At 42.4% G+C, this 14,892-nt stretch overlaps 1 protein-coding gene across 1 annotated transcript in view; it reads left to right on the top strand.

The window, feature by feature from the left end:
• Nucleotides 1-14,892, top strand: part of CIB3 (calcium and integrin binding family member 3) — a 41,046-nt gene that overhangs the window by 21,467 nt on the left and 4,687 nt on the right. Inside the window, exon 4 of the mRNA XM_030218815.1 lies at nucleotides 5,547-5,694. Within this exon, the coding sequence (XP_030074675.1) occupies nucleotides 5,547-5,694 (148 nt within the window). The remainder of the gene's footprint in view (nucleotides 1-5,546; nucleotides 5,695-14,892) is intronic.

The raw sequence follows: 14,892 nt of genomic DNA, 5'->3' as shown, positions 1-14,892 counted from the left end.
AAAGAGATCCTTCTCTCTTTTCTCCCTGGCTAAGACTGGAGAAAAAGCCAGTACATCCTAGCTAAATTTTGAGCTCCTCGGCTAATCAGAGCCCAGAACAAGTTAAAAAAATAGCTGGCCACATCACTGCAGGTTACCTCTTATCTGTGTTAACTGTGGGGGTCTTTTACTAAGATTAGCTTGAGTTATCTGCAGCAGGGCCCATAGGATTAAAATGGGACCTACTGCAGATAACTCAAGCTAACCTTTAGTAAAAGACCCACTAAAGAAGGAACGGTCAGTTCTCTGTAACAGCTTTAAACATAAACATGTACCATCTGCTGGCCAAACTTGAGAAATACATTTCAAGAAATAATGAATACAGTTTTACAGGTTTAAAACCCACTGTTTTGTCATAATATCCAATAACAATTTATTGAATAAAAAGATTTTTAAACCCTTCTAAACAACCCATAGTCCTGTATTCTTCTTATTTCAAAAGGAAGTGAATTTTGCATTACTGCAGCTTGATATGAAAAAGAAGACAAAAGGGTCCTCTTATCCTTAACCCTAAATGATGGAAAATTGAATAACATTTTGTTGACGTAATTCCAATCTCATACCCTTTGATAGTAATTGAATTGAGGAAGCCACATAATGAGGGCCTTGTCCATATAAAATTGTAAATACAAGTGTACAAACTTTAAAATAAACTCTGGCCTCCAGTGGCAGCCAATGCAACCTAAAAAGCAATGGAGTCACCCTATCATGTCTCTGTGCCACATAAATCACCCGTGATGCTATATTTTGAATTGCTTGTAACTTCCTATAAATAGTCTTAGAACATCCTAAATAAACTACATCACAGTAGTCTAATTGTGAAAGCACAATAGATTGAACAATTAGTCAGAAGGTATGTTTTTTCAAAATACCTCCTAATTAACCACAATTTTCTAAGCAAACAAAGCGATGTTTTTACATTTTATTCACCTTATTTTGCATAGAAATTTGATTGTCTGCCTAAACACCCAGGATCCGTGTTACTGAATCCAACTCATAACAAATCAGTGTTAATGGTAAATGACTGAAAAGAGTGAATATTATTACTTTTCCCTAATAAAAGAAATTTAGTTTTACTTCTGTTCAACTTTAACCTATGTGATATAATCCATTTATCTACCATTTCCACACATTCTTGAGTTTTTTTGCAGAAAGCCAACACCTTCCCTAGACACAGGAAACGCTATTGCAATATCATCAGCATATATAAAAGAATCCACTTGCAACTGATTCGGATATCTTCCCAATAAATACATCAAAACATTAAAAACAATAGGAGAAAGGGGGAAGCCCTGAGGGACCCCGCAACCTGGACTCCAAGCTTCAGAGAGCACTCCTTGCATCTTAACTCTATAATGTCCATTACTTCAAAACAAAACATAAAACCAATCCAATACCCTCCCTGAAATCACTAAAATATTAATCAATGCGTCATGATCCACCATATCAAGCGGCCCTTTTACAAAAGCGCAGCAAGCCTCCTGTGGGCTTGCCGTGCGGCAATTCGGCTCTACCGTCAGGCTCCCGGGGAAACCCAGCAGTAGTTCTGACCCCCACCACACGCCGTTCCTGGTGCTAGAAAATATTTTTGTATTTTCAAGTGCTGTGGGCGTGCCCGGCAGTAATTGAGTAGTGCCGCATGCTGCCCAGATACCATTGGGCTACCGAGGGAGCCTTTACCACCTCCTAAATAGGAGGCAATAAGGGGTCCCCCAGGAAATGGCCATGTGTTTAATTTTACCACACAGCAATTTCTTTCCTTTAACAAGAAAGCCTTTTACCGGCAGCGGTAAAAGGGAGCCTCGGTGCGCAGCAAACCCGCACGCTGACACCATCGCAGGACCCCTTTTACTGCCACTTGGTAAAAGGAGCCCCAAATACGCTTGATAAATCGAATTGTATAATAAGAGCATCTTGACCCATACTTTGATTCACAAGTGATCCTAACACTGTCTCTGTACTAAAATCTTTCCCAAACCTGGCTTGAGTACAATATAATATAATAAAATGATCTAAATACATTTCAAGTTGTTTAGCCACCCAGGTTTCCATTATTTGATGAATAGAGGAATAGAAGCCACTGGTATATAATTAGACATTTCTGTTATCCCCTTAGGATTTTGGGGCACAGGTGTCAATATAGTATCACCCCAAGCCTTAGGGAAATTGCCCTTTTGTAATTCACTGTTTATCCAATCCTTTAAAACATCAACAAAAAGTGGGGAAGCTACTTTCATCAAATAAGTCCAACATACAATAGGAATTAAGATATTTGTAAATGATCTGAAAATCAGAACGACAAGTGAGGTGATTAAATTTGCAGATGACACAAAACCATTCAAGGTGGTTAGAACACGTGCGGACTGTGGAAAATGAAAGGAAGACCTTAGGAAATTGGAAGACTGGGCATCCAAATGGCGGATGAAATTTAATGTGGACAAATGTACAAGTGATGCACATTGGGAAGAACAATCCAAATCATAATTACCTGATGCTAGAGGGTCCACCTTGGGGGTCAGCACTCAAAGAAAAGATCTAGGTGTCGCTATAGATGATAGGCTGAAATCTTCTGCCCAGTGTGTCTCAGCACCCAAAAAAGCAAACAGGATGCTAGGAATTATTAGGAAAGGGATAGTAAATAAGACTGAAAATACTACAATGCCTCTGTATCACTCCATGGTGTGACCTCACCTTGAGTATTCAGTTCTGATCGCTGTATTTAAAAAAAGATATAGCGGAATTAGAAAAGGTTCAAAGAAGAGTGACCAACATGATAAAGGAGATGGAACTCCTCTCATATGAAGAAAGGCTAAAGAGGTTAGGGCTCTTCAACTTGGAAAAGAGTCAGCTGAGGGGAGATATGATTGATGTCTGAAAAATTCTGAGTGGTGTAGAACGAATAGAAGTGAATCAATTTTTTACTCTTTCAAAAAGTACAAATATTAGGGGACATTCAATGAAGTTACATGGAAATACTTTTAAAACAAATAGGAGCAATTATTTTTTCACTCAACGAATAGTTAAGCTCTGGAACTCTTTGTCGGAGAATGTAGTAACAGCGGTTAGCGTATCTGGGTTTAAAAAAGGTTTAGACAAGTTCCTGGAGGAAAAGTCCATAGTCTGCTGTTGAAGGCACTGCTTGCCCTGGGATTGGTAGCATGGAATGTTGCTACTATTTGGGTTTCTGCCTCGTACTTGTGACCTGGATTGGCCACTGTTGGAAGCAAGATCCTGGGCTAGATGGACAATTGGTCTGATCCAGTATGGCTATTCTTATGTTCTTAAATCATGAACCTCCAAATAAGTAATCAGAGGGAAACCAGACCAGCTTCTATCAATAGGAGCTCCTTCTACTTCTGAAACCATCTTAATAACCTGAATATTGCGATTTAATTGAACCCTTAATTGTTCTACCCTCATCTTGAAATGTGAAGCTAAGCTATCAGCTGAAGGTGTTAAATCCACGGGACTAATTAAATCATTCACTCTAGTTAACTCATTTACTATAGAAACAGTTGTTTCTTGTTTCATTCTTTCTGTCCCAATTAATTTAGAATAGCATTCCTTTTTCTTAAGAATTATGTGAGATTTATAGGTCCTAATTGCAACAATGCAGTTAAATTTAGACTCTAAAGTATTCTTTTTCCTCCAGTGTCTCTCCAATCTCCTACCTACACTTTTGTTTAAGACATAAAAGTTCCAAATCAAGCCACTTAGAATCTTTTCTAACAATTTTAATTACTGTTTTCAAAGGCATTAATTTATCCAGCAAATCAGTATATATTAGATTCCAGTTATCAATCACATTTAAGACTTGATGGCTACAATTTCTCATCTAGCAACTTCTCATTAATTCTATTCCAAAATAAACTTAAAATCCAATTTATTTCTTATAATTTTATTCAGTCTTTCCTGCCCTTGTATTTTTCATAGTCTGTCTTTCCAGGAAACATTAAAATCTAAAAGAAATGGATCAGACCAGGGAACCTATTTCCACTATATTACTGGAACTGTGCTTAGAAAAAGCCACCAAATCTAAAATATGACCTTTATCATGAGTTCCACAATTATTAGGACAAACTAAATTCCAGTTATTTAAACATTCCAGCATTTGGCGGGTTTTGACAAAAATTTTAGTTATTGTGTTCTGGCTTTTGAGGGCAGTGTGTACTTGTTCTTTGGGTGTGCTGCTGTTGCTGTGCGGTAGCTGCCCTGAGGTATGTGATTGGGACTGTCAGGCAGATGATCAAAAGCAAACACCGGCGCTAGAGGCTGTTAGTGGCATACTAGCACTGGCGTTTGCTACCGCCCCATGATCAGAGCCCTCGAGCGCATGCAACAACGCACTCGAGGGCTCTTAGCACAAGTAGCCTGCAAATGCATGCTAATCAGCACTTACCGCATTCATCCCCAATGATCAGCATCCAGCGCGCCAAAGATTGGGTCACTGGCTGCGACAAACCCTACGCCAGCTTCTAGCTGGCACTAGGGTTTGCAGATCATTGGGGAGGAATGGTGAGCCCTGGCAGGCCCCCATTCCCCCCACAGCAAACCTGCCAGTGAGGGCAGTTGAGGACGTCCAAAATTTGGACGTTTCTGTGACGGGGGCAGCTGAGGACATCCAAATTTTCGCCGTTTCTGCAATGGGCAGTTAAGGACGTCCAAAATTAGATGGTTCTATGAGAAAGACGCCCATTGCAGAAACGTCCAAATTTTGGACGTCCTCAACTGCCCCGTCGCTATACCTCCGCCACCCCCTTGAAATTTGGCCGTTCCTGCAACAGGGCAATTGAGGCCGTCCATCTTCCGATGGACGTCCTTCTCTTTTCATTGGTCTCCAGCCCACACCTGTCAAACAAGTGCGGGAGGATTGTGCCGAGCGCATGCTCAGGCACAATTCTCCCGCACTTCTACCCATAATCAGAGATAATTGCACTGCTTAAATTTGCATGCATTATCTCTGATCATAGGTCTAATAGCAGCATGCGCTGTTCCACTGCTATTTTAGAGCGCTGTTTGGAACAGCGCGAGGCTTTTGATCATCTGCCTGTGTGTGAGGGAAGATTGCACTTTTGCTTTCTGTGCTGTAGTGGGGCAGTGTGTCTGTGTGTGCATGAAAGAAGCTTGCACTGCTGCCTGTGCTATACCTGTTCAGTGATGTGTGTGCTTTTGTGTGTGAGGGATGCTTGCACTGCTGCCTGTTCAGTTCCTCCCCTGTGGTGTGTGTCAGGGATGTTTGCACTACTGCTTCCTGTTCTGTGGTGCATGTGTGTGCATGTGCATGAAGGAAGATTGCGTGTCTGTGGCCTGTGCTATACCTGTTCTGTGGTGTGTGTGAAGGCTGCTTGCACTGCTGCCGTTGCAGTACTTGTCCTGTGCCATGTGTTTTTGTGTGTGTGAGGGATGCTTGCACTGCTGCTGCCTGTACTGCAGAAAGAGTAGTGATTTTGTTGAGTTTGCCATTTGCTTCTGAATACAGCAGAATTCCGTTAACTTTTCTCCTGTAGGACAACCCATTCCGTCAGAGGATAGCGGAGGTCTTCTCCGCAGACGGGGAAGGCAATATGACATTAGATGATTTCTTGGACATGTTTTCAGTGATGAGTGAAATGGCACCGAAAGATCTCAAAGCATATTATGCCTTTAAAATTTATGGTGAGTGAAAGATTCATTTTGAAATACCAATCCCTTGGCTTTAGCTGTTAGCATCAGATGGAAACTCCTTGCATTTCACAAAGATAAGCCTGCAGGCACCTGCGGGTGCATTACCTGACCACTGACTTTTTTTTTTTTTTAGCTTACCTAAACTGCCAGAGAGGGGTTAAACCTATACAAATGATCATTTTATTTATTTATTTATTTATTTCACCTGGTTGGTTTGTTCCTGGTGCTTTCGAAATGCTAAACTTTTTAAAAATGTATCTCAAGAAACAATTAACCTTAACGAAAATATCTTGTTGCAGAAATTGTAGGAGTCCAATAATCAGAATATCACAATAAATCAAGGGCCCTGTTTACTAAGCAGCGCTAAGGGCGCGTTAGTATTTTTTACGCACGCTTATGATTAGCATGCACTAAACACTAAGAGGGGCATAATCGAACAGCGCTAGCCAAATAGCTGGCCGGCCATCTTCGGGGCTGGCACTACAAGGGGGCGGAGCCAACCGTATTTTCAAAATACGGTTGGAGCCTGCTAAATCAATCGCCGGGTGTAGAGGAGATGGCCGGCTTCGTTTTCCAGCCAAAATGGAAACTGGGCCCGGCCATCTCAAACCCGGTGAAATGCAAGGCATTTGGTTGTGGGAGGAGCCAGCATTTGTAGTGCACTGGCCCCCCTCACATGCCAGGACACCAACCGGGCATCCTACTTCTAAAAATTAAAAAAAAAAATAACAATAGCTCCTAGGTACATAGCTCCCTTACCTTGTGTGCTGAGCCCCCCCAAAACACACTACTCACAACTTTACAATACTACCATAGCCCTAAGGGGTGAAGGGGGGCACCTACATGTGGGTACAGTGGGTTTTGGGGGAGGGTTGGAGGGCTCCCATTTACCAACACAAGTGTAACAGGTATGGGGGGGGGGGGGTAGGCCTGGGTCCACCTGCCTAAAGCGCACAGCACCCACTAAAAACTGTTCCAGGGACTTGCATACTGCTGTCAGGGAGCTGGGTATGACATTTCAGGCTGGCATAGAGGCTGGCAAAAAAGTTTGGGTTTTTTTTTGGGTGGGAGGGGGTTGGTGACCACTTGGGGAGTAAGCTTGGTCGTGAAAAAAAGGGACCAAGTAAAGCCAGCGAAATGCTCATCAAGCCTGGCTTTTTTTCCCCCATTATCGGGCGAAGCCGGCCATCTCGTGAGCACACCCCTATCCCGCCCCCATCCTGCCTTCACTACCCTACCGACACGCCCCCTTGAAGTTTTGCCGGCTCCGCGATGGAAAGCAGTTGACGCCGGCCAAAATCGGCTTTAGATTATACCGATTTGGCCGGGTTCAGGAGATTGCCGGCCATCTCCCGATTTGTGTCGGAAGATGGCCAGAGATCTCTTTCGAAAATGAGCTAGTAAGTCACTCATATGGGCAACTCTAGCATTTAGCCTGTGCTAATTTTAGCGCATGCTAAAAATGCTAGTACGACTTAGTAAACAGGACCCCAAAAATATTTAGGAAGAAGACAAAGAACAATATTGGCCCCCAATATTTGTTCCAAGAACAAAAAGACCCCAGCTTCTGGCTCCACATTTAGGGCCCTTTTTTGCCAAGCTGCGACAAAAGGGGGCCTGTCTGGCATCGGCACATGTTTTTCATGTGTGCCGAGGTCCCCTTTTATCGCAACAGATAAAAGGGAAGTCTCTCTTTCCTGCAGGAAATGGCCATGTGGCAAGTAAAGCAATTGCCACATGGCCATTTTTGAGGGGGAGCCCTTACCGCCACCCATTGAGGTAGCAATAAGGGCTCCTGCACTTACCCGGTGTTGACCGGGCAGTGTGTGGCACTGCCCTCTTACCGCCGGATATACTCCGGCACTACAAAAATATATTTTTGTAGCGCCGGATATGACGGCATGATAGGGGTGGGAAATACCGCCGGGCTGCTGTGGTAGCCTGGCCGTACTTTCTGTTTTGCAAGCGGTAAGCTCACATTGGGCTTATCGCTGTTTAATAAAAGGGACCCTGAATGAAGCAACATACAGGCATAAGAAGCAGGGGCGTAGCCAGACCTCGCCGGGAGGGGGGGCCAGAGCCCGAGCTGGGGGGGCACTGTTTAGCTGCCCGCCCCCCCGAGCCGCCGCCGCCACATTGGACCCCCCTGCCGGCCTGCCGACGATCCCCTTGAACCCCTTCCCGCCACCAACTCTCCCCCGCCATCGCAGCCCGCCACGCCGCCACATCAGATACCTTTTTTGCTGGCGGGGGTCCCCGAACCCCGCCAGCCGAAGAGGGTCTTCTTCAGTGCCGGAGTAGCACCTTCGTTCAACGAAGTTCCTGGTGCGATCAGCTGTTTCGATGCCTTACATCTTGCACAGGGCTACATGCACAGTGCAGGACGTAAGGCGTCAAAACAGCTGATTGCAGGAACTTCGTTGAACGAAGGTGCTACACCGGCGCTGAAGAAGACTCTCTTCGGCTGGCGGGGTTCGGGGACCCCCACCGCAAAAAGGTATCTTATGCGGCGGCGGGGCGGGCAGCGACGGAGTTGGTGGCAGTCGCTGTGTGTGTGTGTGTGTGTGTCTCTTGCTAGGTCATGAAAAAATATAAACCTTACATTTTTGGAACTGGGTCTCCCATTCATTCATTCATTCATTCATTCATTCATTCTTATATCCCACATTATCCAAAAAAGCAAATTTCAGTTCAATGTGGCTTACAACTAAACAATGAGTAACAGTTTACATATAATTGGAATGAAGTCTTTACATTAATGATTATATAGAGAAATATAATTATAAGAAACCTGAGGATCCAGTTCCTACCAGGCTCCAACACAAAAACCACAAGCAAAGTAGCCTGCAAATTGGTGGGAAAATGTGGGATACAAATGCTACAAATAAATAAATAAATAGATCCACATCTTTCTCTAATACTTGAGTTTAATTGACGGAGCCAAGAGATAAATCAAATGCAGCCTCCTGAGTCCGATTTAAATTCCTGTTTTTAGACATAAGTTGGTAATAGGCCCAGGAGATAAGCAGATAACATTGCTGAGGGATTTTCAATATTTCCAATATATATCTCCAAACCAAGGATATCAGAGCTGCAGGGAGCAATTTTGGAAAATGTATCTCTCGGTGTCCAATGCCGCACTCCAAATTTTCAGTCTTCTGTCTGCATCTACATTGCTCTAACAACAAAAGATTAATTTTCTAATATCTTTTTCACCACAGTCTCTATCACATCCACGTGCTGGTCCACCTCCACAGCCTTCACTTCCAACAAGCTTAACTTGGTTAAATAATTCTATACTTGTAATGAAACTGCTTGCAATAAAAACATGGATTGATCTAGCTAGCCTATGGCTTCCCACAAAGTTTCTAGCGTAAGAGGTTTCTGAGGCAAAAAGAAGTTACAGAATCATCTTTGCCTTCTGAATTCCATGCTACTTTAGCAGGTTGCTCCAAGCCCATTACCATATCTGCAGAAATCTCACTACCTGTCCTGAAGGGGTCCATTTTCCTTCCAATGCGGCCTGCAGTGACCCAACTCTAGCTGGTAACTCGCTGTGGTCTTCCACCTCCCTCAACCAAGACCCCAAATAGTCCTCACAGACAATGAAGGCTAAATGAGACATCGCTTTCCAACAGAGCTGGTGGCACACCTTCCCCCACCGATCCCTGTAGCAGAATCAGCCCAGTAGTAGGCTGGTAAAATCTAAAAATGATCCATTCATTAGGCCACTAACAGAAGATTGTGACTCTTAGTTCTCCATCACCTTGCTCTCCATGCTAAATGGTTTAGTCTAAGTCAAATCCTGTTAACATGCAGTAAAACCATGTGAAGGGCACCTCAATTTACAAGCCCCTTGACCACCATCTTTAGATCCAGTACTACCTGTTACTACAGGCTGGTGTCTAATCTTTGTTTTCTTGTTAACAGAAAAGCTTGTTTTCTTTCACCTTTGGTCATACACCAAACAATCTGTGGTTCTTCATCTCTGTCAGGCTGGTTTAGACAATACAACAGCAAACAGTTGTTATTGCACTCCTCAGTGATCTCCATTCTGTTCTTGATAGGAGTAATATCTATCTACTTTTTGCTTGACCTCTCCGCTGCCTTTGATCTTATGGATCATTCCCTTCCTTTATGCCATCTTTATCGGACTGTCTGGATCCGTCCTTTCTTGGTTTTCTTCCTTTCTGCAGGAACACTCTTTCAGAACGAGACCTTCAGGCGGTATGTCCGCTTCCTATCCTGTCTTGTGGGGTTCCCCCTGGGATCTGTACTTTTTTCTTTGCTCTTCAATATTTTGCTTAGTCCCTTGGCCACTCTTCTCCAGTCATTAAAAAAAAATTATTAGGATTTATTTATTGCCTTTTTGAAGGAATTCACTCAAGGCGGTGTACAGTAAGAATAGATCAAACATGAACAATAGGCAATTACAGCAGTAAAAATATTCAAATAACAATACAAAGTATGGCATAGTATACTTCTTACAATGTCAACACAATATGTAATAGAACATTTTAATTGACAGTAAAGGGTATAAGCAAAAATAGAACATAAGAGAGTAAGAGGAGTTAGAAAATAAGGTGACTAATTTAAAGAAAGGTGCACATGAGGTCAGAGAGATGGTTAAATATTATATCAGCTAGGTATCCACTTCTACTTTTATGTGGATGATGTTTTCTCAACTTCCTTTCATCAAATACTAAACTAACTAAACTAAACAGTACTTTATGCCGCAACAACCTTGCCGGTTTCATGCGTTTTACATCAAAAAGAACCAGGCATACCTTGGAAGTAACAATCAAGAAAAAAAAGGGCAAAAATAAATTATGAGAGAATCCAAAATTTGACTTATTTCAAAAATTTCTCAAATAGCCATGCTTTGAGGGTTTTTCTAAATAGCAAGAGACTATTGAAAGATCCAAGGATACATAGAGGCTTATTCCAGAATTTTATTCCCATAAAAACAAATGAGAACAAATAGAAGTGTGTAGTTTTGAGGGGGGGGGGGGGCGTTCCAAGATGGCGGACGCAACTCGGTAGCGATCACCGAGGCTCCCTGGACTTACCCTTTATTTGAAAGTTTCAGTGATTAGAGATGCCGCATACAAAAAGAAAGGGGGTAGTCAAAAGCCTACCATCTGCGACTGCGGCTGCCCAAACAGTCCAGACGACCCTCGATGGTTTCGCCACGAGTACTCCACGGGAGAGGGCGAAAGGGAGCTCTGCTGAGGGAACGTTCAGAGGAGCGACGATTCCCCTGGAGCATGACACCACACTTTCCTCCCCGGATCTCAATCCTCCTCCGTGTCCTGCAGACCTCAGGGGGAAGGTGGAGCTTTTGGCGGCGTCCAAAGATGGCGCCGAAGAAACCTCAGTGGATGGAGCCTCACCCAGAAAGACTGCAGAAGATTTACAACGGGAGCTTTTTGCTCCAGCGGAGGTAACCCTGGGAAGTATCTGGGCAATGTTACAGCATTTAACTACAATTACTATGAAAGCTGCTTCGGATACAACTTCTTTGGTAACAAAAGTTGATTTCCTGAATGACTCTGTAGAAAAGATACGGCAGGAAGTGAGTTCTCAGAGAACTGTTTTTCAACAAGAAATTGATTCATTAAAAAATTCTACAGACAGCCTGATTAAGGATAAAATTATTCTACATAATAAATTAGACCAGCTTGAAAATTTTAACAGGCGTCTTAATTTGAGAATAATAAATTTTCCAAAAATCCCAGAGGTGAGTGCACTTGAACTATTTAAAAAATACCTGTCTGAAGTTCTCAATTACTCCTCTGATTTGATGCCTCCGATTAACAAAATATATTATCTCCCAATTCCGCAAAAAGAGGAGCAGAACAGAAAATCAGAAAATCAACCTACACAACCTCCTGGATTACAAGACTTGACAGCTTTTTTGGAACAGTCTATGAGTGATGTTCAATCTCGCACTACTTTGTTAGCATCCTTTGTTTTTGAGCAGGATGTTAACTCAATTATGAAATTATACTTTAAAAATGCTCTTAAAGAATTCCTTGGAGCGCGAGTGTGGATATACCCGGACGTGACAAGAGCTGCTCAAGAAAAACGTAAAAAGTTTCTTGCATTGAGAGAAGAGACTAAATTGCTGGGAGCTAGTTTCCTATTATCGTATCCGTGTAAATGTTTGGTAAAATATAAGGGTAACAAATATATATTTTATGATCCGGACCAGCTGAAAAGTTTTGTTGAATTAAAGAAAATTGTCAAGTGACCCCTAGGGAAAGTTTTGAGAAATATAGTTTAAACGTGGATTAGCGTTCAGGCCTGTTTGCTTATTTAAAATATTATTCTAGTGTTCTTCTCAACTTTAAGAATTCCCCTCCTTCTTTTAGTGGTCTAAGAAGAGAGGATTAATTTCTAGTAAATGTATTTGCTTTGTATTATTGGTGTTACCCTCATGTTTCTATTGCAAGAAATTCTTGTGAATGTATTGCAAAATATAAATAAATAAATAAATAAAAAAACAAAAACAAATGAGAACTGGAAAACTGTCTTGAATCTAGCACATTTTGAAGAAAGGAGATGTAAAAAGTAAAGTATTCTGTCGTTTCATGGTATTACCCCATCAAAGAAGAGTAAATAATGACAACATATATTCAGGAGCATGACCATGTAAAGTTAGTCCCCTACAATCATGTTTGCATTCTCTCACAGCATAAATGCAAGAACACAAACTGGTTCTCAGCCCTAGCAAAGCTGTACTTTGCTGGATTTCTAGGTCTCTTCCTACACCAACTCTGCCTGTTCACCTACTTGATCATTCTATCACTCCTTCATCTTCCTTGGAGTAGCCTAGTGGTTAGTGCAGTAGACTTTGATCCTGGGAAACTGAGTTCAATTCCCACTGCAGCGCCTTGTGACTCTGGGCAAGTCACTTAACCCTCCATTGCCCCTGGTACAAAATAAGTAGCTGAATATGTGCAGGACGTCAGACTCACAGAAACAGAAGCCTGTGCGGCCGCATTGCTGATCTGCAAGGGCAGGCTTCTACATGGAATGTTGCTAGTGGAGGAGTAGCCTAGTGGTTAGTGCAGCGGACTCTGATTCTTGGGAAATGGGTTCAAGTCCCACTGTAGCTCCTTGTGACTCTGGGCAAGTCACTTAACCCTCCATTGCCCCTGGTACAAAATAAGTAGCTGAATATGTGTAAACCGCTTTGAATGCAGTTGCAAAAACCTCAGAAAGGCGGTATATCAAGTCCCATTTCCCTTTCCCTACCTAGGGGTAGCAATTGACTCTCACCTTTCTTTTCAGGATCAGATCACATCTGTATTGAAGAAAGGCTTTAGTGCTGTCTATTTGATTAGGTTTCTATGTAATGTTCTCAAATTCCCTGTACTGCATTCTCTGGTACATGGGCTTCTATTCTCTAGACTTGCAGAATTCCGCAGTTCGTTTACTTTTTAAAGCTAGGAAATTTGATCATGTCAAATCTCTGTTGATTAAATTGCATTGGCTCCTGATTCCATTCCATATTTAATTCAAAAATTTATGTCTAGTTCATAAAGCTTATTATACAGGCCCCCCCTTATCTGTCATCCTTAACTATCCCCTACACCCCTCACCATGCACTGAGATCCCTAAACTCACATAGGTTAGTTCTTCTTCTTAACCCTAAAAAAGCTAATTAAGAGACAACCTGCCACTCATCGTTTTATTTCATTGCCCCACAACTTTGGAATGATCTCCGTCCTGCTATTCGTGGGGAATCGTCCCTTGAGAACTCATTTTTTTTAGTTGTCATGGTGTCCTGGCAGTGACCTGTAGCAGCTGATGGATGCTGATGTTGGGGTTCCAGGTACAATGTCATTCTTGGATGTAATTGTACTTCTTGATTGTGATTGTGTCTTTCCTGTCTTTTTTGTAGTTCCTTTACATTTTATTGAATTGTTTTTACACACCTACATGTATTCTATAAACTGCACCTAAAGTTAGGTGCAGTTTATAGAATAAGCATAGCGCCGTCCATGTGACTAAAATTTAAGTGTAGCCATTTATGCCAATGAAAAACTGGTGTAAATGCCCACGCCTAACCTTAGGCATGGAACGAGTTATTCTATAACACTGCCCATAAACTTTAGGAATGCCCATGACCCACTCATGCGCCTCCCATGGCCATGCCCACTTTTGAGATCCATGCGGTAGAATTTACGTGGACTATTTTATAGAATATGCTTAGCGAGTAGTGCATGTAAATTCTAATTAGTGCATATAATTGCTTAACATCCAATTATTGGTGCTAATTGGATTGTTAACCAATTGAGTTGCATGCGCAAATCAGAATAGACCCAGATTTGCACACACAGCTCTAGTTGCACTATATAGAATTTGCAGGTAAGTATGTAGGGGTACACATACCCGCAACAGAGCTAGCAGGGAACCTAAGGCCTGTTCTGTAAAGGCGTATGTTAGTGGCATAGCACACAAATGCAAGGGGACATACAAGTGGACAGGGCTCCCATTTAATACATGGAACTCACAGAATACTGTAGCTCATGCATATCCCTGCCGCATTTACACGACTGCAGTTACAGCAGGTCCATGGCTGGTGTAACTGTGGGTGCATTTAACATAGTCAATAGTAGATGACAATGATGGCCTGTACAATCCATCCAGTCTGCCCGACAAGATAGACTTATAAGGTATGATGTGATACTACATATGCATACTTGATCTTGATTTGTCCGTGGCATTTTCAGGGGCACAGACTGTAGAAGTCTGCCTTGCACTGACCTTGTTCTCCAATTACTGAAGCCATCATTGAAGCCCCACTCCAACCCATCCAAATCTGTCTTTCTGTATGGCATGCCGATAACTGGGTTACACTAGTATCCTATAGCTGAATCTGGGTAGCTTGATACTGTTGCAGAACCAGCATGACCTGCTGTTTCTCTGACCATTTGTATATCTGTTTCTTTGCTCTTGTGTGAATGGTTTCTTTCCCCTCTAAATTTACTGGCATGGCATTTATTTTGTTATTGTACTTTTAGTCTGTATGCTGCTTAGATCCATTTGTCTGGTATGTGCAGTATAAAATGTTTTCATAAATAAACATGGCCTCAGCTGTCCACGTCCAGAATTGCTCGTTTAGCACATGCTAAAGCAAGAGAACTGAAACATTTGTTGCTTGCATCATTTTGGATAGGA

Source organism: Microcaecilia unicolor, chromosome 11, assembly GCF_901765095.1.
Source record: "Microcaecilia unicolor chromosome 11, aMicUni1.1, whole genome shotgun sequence".
NCBI lineage: Eukaryota > Metazoa > Chordata > Amphibia > Gymnophiona > Siphonopidae > Microcaecilia > Microcaecilia unicolor.
The sequence above is the reverse complement of the archived record's forward strand: the minus strand, read 5'-3'. Positions and strand labels throughout refer to the sequence as shown.